A 14,361-nucleotide genomic window follows, 5' to 3' on the forward strand; every position below is an offset into this window, starting at 1 on the left:
CCTGTCCCTGAGTTTATGACCCCCTTGGGGTTAAGAGAGGGCCCAAGTGGAGACAGAGGTCTCCAGTGGAGCAGAAGTTCTTAGACAGTGGTGGGTCTTCATGTTGAAGAGAAATCAAAGCCAGAACCTGTTGGTGTTGGGAAATATGTTCCTTGTTTTCTTTCTTTCTTAGTCTGTTGGAGTAGAGCTCTCTGTGTATCACCTGAATGATAAGTTTGTCTTGCAGGAATAGGTCACGCATTTAATGAAAAATTTCATCCTATAGCAAAATGGTCTATTTCCCCAGTAACTCAGAGAAGGGGAACCCAGGCTGATTTCACTTCTTTTAGACCATTTCCCAAAACCCACCCTGCTTGACTATTGTTCTGTTTCATTTCAGAGCCAAGATTAACACCCCTCTTCCAGGAGGAAGACAACCATCAGAGGCTGCTGATGGGGCTGGTAAGTCGTCTGTGGGCCGTTTGGGTGCTGCGGAATGATAGGATCTAAGAAAAGGGGAAAGGGCTAGATTGTGCTTCTCATCCTGACCCTATTTTTCACTCATTCTTTTAACACGTAGCTGTTACCAGCTACTGTAGGCCCTGTGTGCTCAATGGTAAGCAACACAGATATGATTTCTGCACTTTTAGAATTTAGTGTAGTGGGGGAGACATATATAAATCAGTCACCACCCAAAGTATATAATTACAAAACATCATAAGGAAATGTATAGCATTGAGTGTTTAAAACAAGGAAGGAACAATGTCTTTGTGGCATTTGTATTTGGGGTTTAAAATATAACAGAATAAAAGTATGGTTTCTCAAGAAGTCCTACTACTAGGAAGACCAAAGAGAGAGAAATCAAAATAAATGAATGGAAGAGAAGAATCAGTAAATAAATCCAAAAATCTTTCTTTAAAAAAACTGATTAAAGAGACATCTGGAAAGTCTAATAAAATATGTTTAATCCGTGCACGTCTAGGAATGGGGTAATCTATTACCTTAAATATGGGAAGTTTTAAAATGTGAGAAAAACATCTGTAAATGCGTATTCACACATTTGAAAATTCCAGGTAAGGTTTCCTGGATAAATAGAAATACCAAACTTGAGCCAAGAAGAAAAAAAATCCTTGAAAACACAATAACCATAAAATAATTTGAAAAAATTGTCAAAGATTATCTCCAGGGGCTCGTGAATGGCTCAGGCGGTCAAGTGTCCAACTCTTGATTTCGGCTCAGGTCACATTCTCAGTGTCCTGAGATTAAGCCCCACGTTGAGCTCCACACTGGGCATGGAACCTGCTTAAGATTCTCTCTCTCTTCCTCTCCTCACCCCTCACACGCATGCACTCACTCTCTCTCTCTCTCTTAAACAAACAAACAAACAAACAAACAAAAACCTCCAAAAAAGGCACCAAATTATTTGATGAGTTAGTTCTTTCAAACGTTTAAGGATCAGGTCATACCCATGCTATGTAAAGTATTTTTGAAAAAAAATGGGAAGCTTCTCAATCACTTTAAAAAGCTAGCATAACCCTAAAACCAAAATCTGACAATGACTTTTACTTTCACTTATGAACATAGATACCACAAGCTTAATTAAAATATTTTCCACTGGTCAACACATTTGAAAAATACTACATGGCCAAATGGCCTTTTTTCTAGGAAGGCTTAGCATTAGCAAATGTATTAACATAATTCATCGTATCGCCAGGTCAAAGAGGGGAAAAAAAGATCATCTCTATAGGTGCTTAAAATTGATAAAAGTAAAATCCCACTCCTGGAATACACCAAATCAATAAGCCAAAAAATATTCTAATACTAATAGCTAACGCGCTCTTAATCGAATGCTGGGGTCATTCCTATTAATATCAGAAAGAAGCAGGGTGTCCGGGATGCACAGTTGGTTGAGCGTCCAGCTCTCAATTTCAGCTCGGGTCGTGATCTCAGGGTCATGGGACCGAGCTCCCTGTTGGGCCCTGCGCTGAGCATAGAGCCTGCTTAAAATTCTCTCTCTCCCTCTCCCCCACTCCTGCCCTGTGCATGCACTCTCTCTCTTTCTCTCTCTCAAAAAACAAAAAAAGAAGTTAAGGATTCTTGCTATTTTCACTAAAATTTTATATTGTTCTGGAAATTCTATACAGTGCAATAAGAAACAGAAGTAAAAGAAGATGCTGTGATTGTCCAATGCAACAAACAAACAAAATAATCACCAGGGGAGATGGAAAATATTAAGGAACAAGTTAATAAGCTGTTGATTCTAAATTTATTTTCTTTTTTATTAGGATTAACAAGTTAGAAAAGTTAGTGAAAAGCATTATTCCACTTCCAGATCCTTAGCATCTAGGTTTAATAAAATTATAACAAAAAAGCCAATGAAGTTTCTCTGACAATTGATTAGGTGACTCACTTGACCAAAAGACGTGGAACTAACATTACCGGATAGCTGAGTGTGTAATTGATCTACAATAATGAAACAATATGGTGCTTGTACAAAATGGTCAGGAGACTCTAGTTTAAATTTGAATCTTTAGCGTATAATAAAATTAGGCATTTAAAAATCACTAGAAAGAAGTAAGTTTTACTCAATCAATGGCTGCCTATTTGGAAAAGACAACTGGAGTCCTTCCATCCCAAGTACCACCACCTTATACCATAAACCAACAGAAATACCAGATAGATTAAGGAATCTAATATACAAAATTATGTGTGTGTGCTTGCCTACCAAATTGTCAAAAATTTAAAAACCACACTAGCAAAGTTCAGCATACAGGGAATCGGGCAGCCTCATGCAATGCAGTTGAAAACCAGTATAACCACAGCGGGAGGCATTTCAACAGCATCTCTTAAGTACATGACCCACCAAGTTCCATTTTTGGGAATTTAGCTTGAGAAAATAATGGTGGTTATGGCGAACAAATCATGTATGAGGGTTTTTTTCGTTCTATTCACTATAGTGTAAGAAGTATCCCATATGTGTAAGAAGAGAATAAATCAATTCTAGTACTTTCATAAAGTTGAGTAATGTGCAGCCATTACAACCAGTGTGGTAAAGAATATGTAATGACATAAACTATATGAAAAAAAGCAAATTAGAAAACATTAGAATGAGTGTGCACACTGGAGAAGAGGAAAATAAAAAAGCCAAAATGTTAACACAGATGATAGGATTATGGGTGATTTAAATTTTCATCTTTATGTTTGTCATAGAAAAATTGAAAAGCACGAAAAAGCATGCAATAATCTTTAAAAAAAAAATAAAAATTTTAAGCCTAATTAATTAACACGTGGCCCAGAATGCCATGGGCTAGTTTTGCTCAGGGTGTCATATATGCAAATCTGCTAACATAGTAGATATGTGCACATATGATGTTAATTGTACAATTCCTATGATGTTTATTGGTGCAAAGATCTCTAGCGAGGAGGGCCTCCAGCTGAGGAGGAATTTAGGCATAAGAGAGGGGGAAAAAAAGGAGAGGGAGACAGAAGAGCAAAAGGCAGGGAGGGCTGGGATGCTACGCTGATTGGTGAGCCCCAAGAAAGATGAGAACAGAGTAGGCATACAAGTCTGTTTAGAGGCGATAGACTCCATAATTTCATTACTTTTGCATGTCAGGGGGCTGTGCTGAATGTTGGCAGCCACTGCACAGAGGGAGCTACCTGATGCGTTTCGTTTTTACTCCTGCCTTTGTCCTTCCAAACGCGCAAAGCATGCCTCTCCTCACTACTCCCGACTCCCCCAATCCCCCCCAAACCTGCTCAACATAGTCACTCCAGGATTACAGTTGTTCCTGTTAGTTCGCCAGGCCTGGGAGCAGTAGATTTCACCCCTTTCGTAGATCCCAAAGCCTTTGACTTATAAGTTAGTGGCTTCCCTCAGCTTCTTTGGAGAATTCTCATCAGGGCTGGGAATCTGACTCCTGTCTGCTTGCTGGACTCTGGGGGAATCATCAGCACTTCCTCCTGAGGAATGTTGATGTCCCTGATTTATGCCCATTAAAGTAACACTGTGGGTTGTACATTTCCGCCACTGGGATCTTCAAGTCCAGTATGTTTCATATTGGTAAAGAGTGTTAATAAATGGATCTAGTTTCAACCAGTAGCAGGTGTGAGTGGGTAGGTTGTGACTTATCTAATCCGTGTCCTGTTTTCAGATGGTGTCTGAGCTAAAAGACCATCTTTTGAGACACCTACAGGGTGTAGAAAAGAAGAAAATTGAACAGATGGTTCTGGACTACATTTCAAAACTGGTTGGTTTTGCTTTTTTGTTCTCTATCCTGCCACCCCCCAGCCCCTTAGTATGTAGCTCCCAGTTTGTGGTTCAGTATGTTTTTCAGATTAGACGTTGCAGATTTTCTGTCCTCAGACTGGTATGTTTGGTGCTATAGATTGAAAAAAGGGAAAAAAGAACGAAAAAAACAAGGAGGACTTGGTTATGAAAGCAGTATGTTATACTCCCTTTAAATAGTGATTTATATGTTCATGGAAGCATAGAACAGTGATGAACTTAGCATGGTTGCCAAATGTTCACATGTCATCTTGGCATCTTCCAGCTCCTTGTTAAACCGCAGGTAATGATTTCTGTACATGGAGGTTTACGAAGACATGAGAGAACTTGAACTTAAATTCTTAATGTGTGCCAACAGCCCAATTAGGCCAGATTCTAGCTCAGTTGTATAAATACTACCACACCAGAGTCTGCTGGTGGGATTGGTAGCGCATCTACCTGGTAGCCACCCATTGAAATTGTGTGATTACAGTTAATAACACCAGTCCATGTGTAAATACAAGTGATACAGCTAGACTGAATTTTGAAGCGGTCTTGAGTCTCTCAGAAAGCATATGGAGTTGAGGCCTGACCCTACTTAGAACCTAGAAATAATATGCTAGACAATTTCTTAAAGTATTTAAATTCACAGAAAGAGAAAGAACACTCCATTTCTCCAAGTTTGGTAAGACCAGTATGCAAATGACCAATTGTGTGAATATGTATTTTTACATTGAACTCTGGAAGATTAAATGTGTTTGATATGACCCCGATTGAATTTCACGTTTAATTTTAAAGGTTTTTTTGCCTTTATTGTAGTCATTAGTGTCTGTTTTTAAATAATATCTTTGAATTTCACAATTTTTAATAAATTAGGAGAGGTTGGTATTCTCATATATTGGTATTTACAAGCAAGGCATTGAAACTTCCTTAAATAATAATTCATTGTAGTAGAACTGTACCAAGGAGCTCACTTTATGAATGTGGCCTTGATCTTCCACAGGCTGGTATTAACTTGCTTTCTTTGTCCTTTGATAACAGAACTATTTAACATTCCATCTATCATCTTTCTTTCTGTTGACTTTAAATTTCACCTTCCAAAGTGTGAAGGGGTTTTGTTCAAGCATCGTTCTTCCCTGTAGCTAATCACATAGAAGTTTTAACACTAGTCTCTGTTAACAACCGCTGGAACCAATAGGACCAGAAGTGGTAGAGATGTAGCCTTAGAAAACTCAGTACCCCTAACTTTCTGACTCGGCAGACACCAACTGAAGCCAAACCTGCCTGCTCCTGCCCGACAGTGAACAGCCGTGTCTCCTGGTCCCTTCAGGAGGGTGGCCAGTCGGGCTTTCTAAAACAAATGGAGGAAGTTGCTGCAGAACCAGACTATAGTGCTTACAAGTTATCTTACCTGACTTCAGCCCAAGAGACACTGCGAATCTGTGTCATTGAAGAATAAACTATTTTTATCCGTGCCCATATGGAGATCCCTGGTGCCCTGTCCTTAGCCTCCATGTGCAGGGCATGGGATTCATGGCAGATAACAGTCCCATGGAGACTGCTCTGTTGCTGACAAACTAGTCAAATGTCTGACCTGGACTTGAAGCCGGTCGTACTCCACAGTCAATGCCTAGGACCTCTATCCTGTTCTGTGTCTCCTTTCTTCTCACTGTCAGCTGTTGGCCTTTATCATATAACAGGCCTAGAGTAAATCCAATACTTGTACTTGACCTTCACTGATGGCAGAGGGCTTGTGATTGAGGGCCTGTTAACTGGGCTGGGGAAGCTCAGTGGGGACACTGCCTGCATAGACAGAAGGGGCTCTGTTAGACTGTGGTGCACATTTTCCGTCTTTCCATTTTGGAATCCAGTGCCTCAGCATTGACTGCAGAAAGCCTGGTTCTGTGTCTAGGCCCAGGCTAAATGCCAGCTGCCCTGAACATGCCTGTCAGGCCTGGGGAGGGCTCGCTGGAGGGACCCCTGAGGAAGAGGGTTCGGGCAAAGGGTAACAGACTGTCTTTATCCTCCAGCTGGATCTCATTTGCCAAATCCTGGAAACCAGCTGGAGGAAACATCATCTTCACCCCAGGGTTCTCCACTTGTACGCAAGTATTTCTCCCTCTCTCTTATCAAGGTGTACAAAGAGCTAAAACACTCTAATTGCTGCCTGTGTTGGCAAAGCTTTTTTGGAACTTAATAATTGAAAGCAGTTGTCACCAGCCCCAACACTGTCTGTCTTAGTTCTGTACTCAGCATTTCAAGGAATGGCCCTGTGGCTTCACCATCCTCTTTCCCTGGCATACGGTTGATGAGGACGGAGGGGCGTGTGAGCTCAGGACTGTCAGGAAGGGGAATTTAAGTTAATGCAATTGATCATTTATGTGCCTACTGTCTGGTTAGATCTAGGCATTAGGCTGATGGTCACCATCCTACGTATGAGGCTTTCCGCAGGGCCTCCTCTTTCACAGTTAGCATGAATTCCATCTCTATGTGATACTCAGAGCCACTGCTCAGACAAGCGGAGTTTTAGGGATGAACCCCTTGGCTGACGGCGGCTCTGTTTTTTTACCAGCAGCAGGCGGGCCAGTGCTGCTGAATTTACAGTCTTTCACATCATGACCAGGATTCTGGAAGCTACTACGAGTTTGTTTTTACCTCTGCCTCCTGGTAAGTCTTGGCTCTTTTGTCCCTTGTTGTAATATATTTGTTCTTTCTTCTTCCCGTGGTCCCCAGACCTTACACATTTAAGGATGAGACCTTCTGTGTCTGAGAATGTGTGCATCTCGGGTCACTGTGAGAGATGGTCCTGACCTTGGTCTCTGCCGACCAGATCTCCCCCGATTATGAAATTCTACTGTGGCTCATCACTAACTTTAGGGAGCCGAAGCTGGTCCCCATGCAGCTCGCTAGGATACTTTGAACCAGGGAAGCGGATGCAGGGAGATCTTTCTCTGATGTCTGCAGGCTTAGTTTATCTGATTGAGAAAGTTAACACTCAGAAGGAAGTGGGTCTGGCTGGGTGTCAGAAAATAGCTGATTTTTACGTGCTTGGAAGCTAAAAATTGCCCTTAGGATTTTGAAACAGAACCAAGTCAAGCCTCAAAACACCTTTGGCACGTGTATATGTAGTCATTCCTTTAATTGGTCATTCATTCACTCAGTAAACAACCATTTGTTGATTTTTTAAATTAAATTCCATCTACTGTGCTAGAAATTAGAGCTGTTACAAAAATTAACAGAAGTCTAGTTGGGAACATGTATTCATTATAAGAAAGAAATAAGCTCCTGTCTGCCTTGTGTTTATTACATATATGTTCTGATGAGTGTTAAGCTTTATGTTAACTGTCACTACATAATATTTATCAGCCAGTTTAATTTATTTATTCATATACATCTATCCCATCATCTATCAGTAATTCATTCCTTTACTCATTCATTTTAAGCCAATATGTAGATGGTGCCCATTTTGTGCCAGTAAGTGCTTTACATAGATAAGCACATTCAGTTTTCCTAATAGTCCTGAATGGTAGGAACTTAAAATGAACCACATTAAATTGTCAATATCCAACCAGTTTTTGACCAAAAAAAAAAAGGCACTTTCGTATGGTTCCACTTAATATTATTCCCATTTTGTAAATGGTGAAACTGAGGCACAGAAAGGTTACATAACTTGCCTGAAAGTCACACAGTGATTAAGCAACAGAACCAGTATTCAAATTCAGGAAGCCTGGCTCCAGAATCTGTGCTTTTAACGACTATTCTGTGCTGCCTCTTGAATTTTATATTTCATTTGAATTAGTTGACATCGAAACATTGACTATTTACAGGCCCGGAAATCCCCATAGCACGTCTTGGCTTCATTTGTGATATGTCTGACTCAGTTTGGAGTCCTTCATGCTTTCTCTGTCCATGCACCTTCTCTTAGAAGACCTGCTGGTAGTGGAGGGCACAAGGAGTTTCTTTTGATTTTATCAGAATCTGACAGCGACCATTCATGGGAAGAATGGATGACTTTAAAGGATCCCAATAGAATAGGAATTTCGAGGTGCCCTCTAGAAAGAGGGAAGGGATTTCATGAAAACTATATAAGACTTGCTGGCTTCCACTCTTAATTATTTGCCATTAACACAAAAGACTTGGTAGAGGAATGGATTGACACTTTCAGATTTGTTCACCATGGATCTTCAAGCTCCATTTGTCAATGAATGAAAGTGACTTACTAGGGACAATTTTGTACCTGGGAGACCATAAAACTTCACTGTCTAGGGAGCATCAGACTCCTTCCCAGGGACATGGAAGAAGGGAATACATGGAAAAACGTTATCCATAGTGACAGAGAATTATTATGAGTAGCCTTAATGCTTTGTGTCCATGGGTTAAGTATCGCTCTCCTTTTCTCTTAAATGTTGGTTTCCCTCATGTGACATGGAAAGTGACACTGTATCACGTGGCTGTGCACATGTGTGGATAAATACAGGGTGTTTTCTCATGTACTTGCGTATGTGTGCTTGCTTTCTAAGCCTGCTGGACTAGTGAGAACTGTTTGAGTTCCAAGTGTTGGAAACTTGTAACTCAATTGGTTAAAGAATAAAGGGAATGAGGACCACGAAAAGGGAGTCATGGTTTAGAGCTGGAGCATTTGTAGTTTAGATGAGACCTGTGTTCCCCTCACTGGCTAGTGGAGGCCAGGAGCCCTGGAGGATGAAGACTAGAATTGGCTGGAAAAGCTCTGTTTTGGAACTGATGCCTACTTTTAGCCAATTTGCTCTGTTGCCTGGAGCTGATATGCAGAGGAAGCCAAGAGCAGGCTGTTGGATGTGGGGCTGTCCCCTAGGGATAGAGGATGAAGGGTCACCAGGGATCTTTAGGACATGGACGCAGGGCTGGAAGATGAATTTCTAATCCAGGAAATCTATAGGAACCTTTAATAAACTTTTCTTCAGAACGAATTTCGTAACTTTTTTTAATCTTGTGAAGAATGTCCAGATCCATTTAAAAAATCTCATGTTGTTGATTAGTTAATAAAGTCACTTTTTTTTTGGATTCAGGGAAGCCAGCAGAGTCATCTTGTTGTCAGCCCCTTAACATCTGCTTGTGGGCAGAGTCTGTACTTTATCTGACCCTTGATGTGGCCAGGACTTAGGACTCAGTCCCTCACTGCTCATGGTTCATGTGCTCAGGGAGAGAAAACTCCATGACTGCTCTGAATTCAAGTTCCTGTTCTTTGGGCATCATTTCTTTGTCATGTAAGCTCCTAAGATTAGGCTGTGATCCTTTGTTATTCCCTACCCACACCCCATCAGTTTCCAAGTCTGGATGTGTTGCCATGCACTTCCCATCCCTTCCTTCCTCCTTCACCGTCTGCCCCCTCCTTACCACTGGTGCAGGTTTACGCAGTGGCCTCCCAGCACGTACATCGCACGTACCTCTTGTAGCAAACTGCCCGTACCCCAGTCCGTTCTTTGCCTGTTGCCATTTTAATATTCCAAGAGTAAAACTCAAATCCTTTTTCCACCTTGCTCAAAAACCTTCAGTGTCCCTCCCCAAAGTCTACTAAATAAATTCCTCGCTGTCATTCAGCATTAAATCCCTGTCTCATGCACTCAGAACACCTTGCACTTTTCCTTCATAGAACTGGTCTTTTATTTTTTAAAAGATTTTATTTATTTTAAGCGTGCATGTGAGAGAGAGAGCGAGAGAGCACATGAGCAGGGGGGAGGAGCAGAGGGAGAGAGAGAATCTCAAATAGATTCCCCGGTGTGTGCAGCCCGAGTAGGGCTCGATCCCATGAACCTAAGATCATGACCTGAGCCGAAACCAAGAGCCAGATGCTAAATTGACTGAGCCACCCAGGTGCCCCAAACTGGTCACATTTTTAAGAATGTATATTTTTATGATTATTTGATTGTCTTCTCATCAGACTGGAAGGTGGATGGGAGCAGCTTTGGGGTCTGTTTTGCTCATTATTGTACACCCAGCTCCTTGTCTGCTGTCTGGAAGGGATTTGTTAAATAAATTCCAACCTTACCTCCTACCATTCCTCTCATACACCTGATTCCAACTCAGCTGGGTCATTCTGTACTTTCTGAACATGCCCCGTACTTTCTCACCTTTGGGCCTCTGTTCATATTGTCCCATTAATCCAGCTACCAGTTCTGGGGGCGGGATAATGTCATGTGTAAGAGCCTCGGCTAAAGTCCCATAGCCTACATTCAAATTTAGCCCTGCCACTTGCTAATGATATGATCCTGGGCAACCTTCTTAGCTCCTGTGAATCTTGGTTTCTCCATTGATAAAATGGGAATCAGGTGGTTCCCACCTCATGGTGTTGAATGAGGATCAAGTTAGCCAATGCATAGATGGAAGGCCTCGGTACGTGTTTGTTATTGGTCGCTTTTGTTCTATCACGTGCTAAGCTCTTCATAGACCTAGCATTGGTTCTCCAAGCAACCATACAGGAAGGGTACTGGTGGCTCCATTTTAGGGATGAAGAAATGGAGGCTTACAAAGGCTGGTAACCTGTAATTAGTAAGCAACACAGTAGGATTCTCGTGCAGGTCTGCTCATGACAAGGTGGCTTTTTCTACCGTCTCCACTCTGTATGTTCTCTGGCCTCATTTCCACCCCCAGGAATTGCATTTACCTTTCAAAGCTCCCCTCATATGCTGTCTTTTCTGATTCTCTCCTGGATGATATCTTCTTCTCCCATGGATGTTGTTTTTATTATTTATTATTAATAGTGTGCTTAGAACCCTCCGTTTCTGAGTGTTTGAGTGGCCCTCCCCACAAGACTTAGGTTTGAGGGAGTTGCCTCCGTCTCTGTTGAATTCCTATAGATTTGCTATTTGACCACATTATTTAAATTTTTCTTTTTTATAATTTAGTTCAAATAGACCCCAAAAGCCCTTCTTTAGGGCATACACAGAAGTCAGACATATAGACTGTCCCCTAGTGGTTCAAAGTTTTTCCACATCAGCAAAGTGGTGCCTATCTGTCAGCCTTTTAGCCTGGGCCTCTGGAGTTTGAAGCTATTCTGTTAATTGTTCTCTTTTGCCATCTTACTGCAGAATTGCAAACCTATTAAACTGGAGAACTGTTTTTCATCAAGCAGACCTTGCACTCTTTTTGTCTTTTTGCCTAGAAAGGGACACAAGGTGAAGGAAATACATGCTTGTTGGGAATTCACTATATACCCAGCGCAATACCTACTCATGATAACACAAAGCAGGAGACTTGGACCTTGTCTTTAAGCAGCTTTTATTAGACTCTAGGTGCCAAAGCACTGAGCTAAGGGCTTTGTTAACATCACTAAATTTACTCCCTCTAGAAGACTGAGATGCTGGCTGACCCTGTTTACCCTCCTGATCTCTTGTCCAGGTTTTCACACTCTGCACACGATCCTCGGCGTCCACTGTCTCCCTTTGCATAACCTGCTGCATTACATTGATAATGGGGTGTTGCTTCTCACCGAAACAGCTGTCACAAGGCTCATGAAAGGTAAGAGGCTCCGAGTTTGCCACAGTGCCAGCCCTGCTCTGAGCCCCATCAGGGCTGACTTCGCGGTGTGTAACCCATGTGGTCACACAGGGCCCTGCTGCACTCAGGGCCGCCCCATGCTCGGTTTAATTGTCTACGTTAAATCTTGAAATCCTTAATATTGAAACAAGGGGATCCTCATTTGCCTTTTGCAATGGACTCCGCAAATTATGCAGCGTGTCCTGCTGAGTGCGGTTCACTTCCTGTAACCAGCCTTTGGGCTAATTTAAAGTGCCTTAGACCTTCAGGAGGTCCCAAAGGGCTTCTCGATCCACACACAGCTATTACATTCCTTTTCTGTACACGAGGGCACTTGAGGATAGGAGACTCTGAAGGCTTGTTTCTCAAGAAAATGTCATGAAATGGCTGACTTTCAGCTGATTAACTCTGTCATTTCAGACTTAGACTGGAGATGCAGGAAAATTTGAGAGGCAGGGCTCCTGTGAGTCTGAGCGTGAAGGTCTCTAGTGTAATCACTTGCTGAAATTATTCGTTGTGGTTTTTTATAGGTGAGTTTGTTAATATATGTTAAAGTATTTGCCGTTCCCCAAGGTGCCTTCTGTTTTCAGGTAGTTAAATTGTTTTGTGAGTGGCAGCCTGTTACAGAACCACGTTCCACGCCATACAGAAACCACTTTATTAAAAGACAGCCCTTGTATTCAGAGGCACAAACTAAAATTTTCAAGGTATTGTTAGACTTGGCTTGAGAATCCAGGGTGGGGAGTGTGTGTTATCAGAATGAGCCACTGAAGAATTGTTAGCTTGCTCAGACATTAAAATGGAGATTTGTTTTATTTGCCAATCTTTTTTGTAGATCTGGACAATTCAGAGAAAAATGAAAAACTAAAATTCAGCATCATTGTGCGGCTTCCCCCGGTAATCCTGAATTATATTTTATTCTCTCCATAAGCCTTGGTATGAACCTCCTTCAGTTTCTTCTTGCAAAGGGAACATTTACTTGTTTTGGGCTAAAGTCAATTGAATTGTTTCACTCTTCAGTCCTTTCCAAGAAATCCCATCCATCTCCACCCCCGTCGGCCATTCCCTGCCGCGCCAAAGTGCTTCTTCCTCTGGCTTTGTACCGCCTGGCACGGGCCGCCTGAAACATTTAGCCATTTTCCCCTCTTAGGAAATCGCAGGAATATTTACATCTGTGAGTCTGAGGGGAGGGAGAGGGGAAACATGTGCTTTTGGCAGTTAAACTGATAAGAAATTTAAATACAGGTGAGGTCAGAAGGTTCTGAGACTGCATTTCCTCCCTCTGTCATTACTACCACAGCAGGAAAACATTCCTAGGTTGAAGGAAGAACGAGAAACATGAGAGAAAGGGTGAGCCAGGCACTCCTTGTTTTTATGGGGAATATTAGCTCTCGGAGTCAGAAATACTATGAAAATATGAAATTCCACAGCAAAGTCTTCAGAGCCTCGGACTTGGCAAACTTCCTGACCCTGTGAGCCCGGGACCAGCTTTCTGCTGTTTACATACCTCAAACACTTGTATATCTGACACAGTCCTCCCACGAAGGGATGTCCGCTGCCTTCTGGACCTAATCGTTTTCCTTTGTAACACCCTGTCCTCCTCACAGCTCACTGAAGCAGAGGCAAGGAGAGAAAACAAAGCATATTTTCCATGGCTAGATCTCTCTGGGGAAAATCTCTGAACATTTAGTTTGGTCTCTAAATTTTTTTTTTTTTGCCTCAAACTCTCAGGGAATTAAACTTTTCTGGGCAAGACATTGGCGAGAACATGCCTAAAACCCCTTGTTTCCTATCGAGACCTCACTTAGAGTTGCAGGTGCCCAGTTTTGAAGAGTAGCAGATGAACTCTGTTTCAGAAAAAGAATTTGGCAATATCGGTGTATAAACTACTTTCCTCAGGGTTGAATTGAAGGGAGTGTTTATTCAAAATTCAGAAGCACACCTCATAGGCAATGGCCTTTCTTCAAGGGTCATTAACCATAAAAGGGCCTCTCTTTTAGACTAACCAGCTACTTTGGAATAATCCTTTTTAAATTATAAGTAGATATAAATTACACGTACTTGGTGCTGTATAAGCTACATTCTCCTCTCTATATTTTTTTCCATTCTTTTATTGTTATTATTGACTTAGTTTTTTTTAGAATAGTTTTAGGTTCACAGGAATATTGAGTGCAAGGTACAGAGATTCCCCATCCACCCCCTGCCCCCACACATGCAGAGCCTCCCCTCTTCCCAACATCCCCCACCACAGCGGTCTATGTGTTACGACTGACAAACCTGCATGGACGCATCACAATCACCCAGAGTCCATAGTTAACACTAGGGTTCACGCTCAGTGTTGTTCATTCTGTGCCTTTGGACAAACGTATAATGCAATGGATCCATCATTATAGTGTCATACAGAGTAGTTTCACTGCCCTAAAAGTCCCGCTGTACATATTTTTCGATTTGCACAATAGCTTATTGGTCAGAAGATCTGTCGACTTTGGGATCATCCTATGAGTTCTAACATCATTTCCCGGAACCACGTGAAGCGACTACTGGTGAACTATAAGAAACAGGTGAGTGTGCGAGCAAGCAAAGCCCCACTAAATGTTGTT

At 41.9% G+C, this 14,361-nt stretch overlaps 1 protein-coding gene across 6 annotated transcripts in view; it reads left to right on the plus strand.

Moving 5' to 3' along the window:
* Positions 1–14,361, plus strand: part of GSAP (gamma-secretase activating protein) — a 79,263-nt gene that overhangs the window by 63,306 nt on the left and 1,596 nt on the right. For 5 of the 6 annotated variants that reach the window (XM_045793404.2, XM_045793407.2, XM_087861152.1 and 2 more), the window contains 7 exons: positions 380–441; positions 4,134–4,229; positions 6,277–6,347; positions 6,819–6,913; positions 11,624–11,743; positions 12,597–12,658; positions 14,221–14,322. In XM_045793404.2, the coding sequence (XP_045649360.1) occupies positions 380–441; positions 4,134–4,229; positions 6,277–6,347; positions 6,819–6,913; positions 11,624–11,743; positions 12,597–12,658; positions 14,221–14,322 (608 nt within the window). The remainder of the gene's footprint in view (positions 1–379; positions 442–4,133; positions 4,230–6,276; positions 6,348–6,818; positions 6,914–11,623; positions 11,744–12,596; positions 12,659–14,220; positions 14,323–14,361) is intronic. The other variant, XM_045793405.2, reaches the window with a different exon arrangement.

This window comes from Ursus americanus, chromosome 3 (assembly GCF_024610735.1).
Source record: "Ursus americanus isolate L20-20 chromosome 3, mUrsAme1.1.p, whole genome shotgun sequence".
Lineage (NCBI taxonomy): Eukaryota > Metazoa > Chordata > Mammalia > Carnivora > Ursidae > Ursus > Ursus americanus.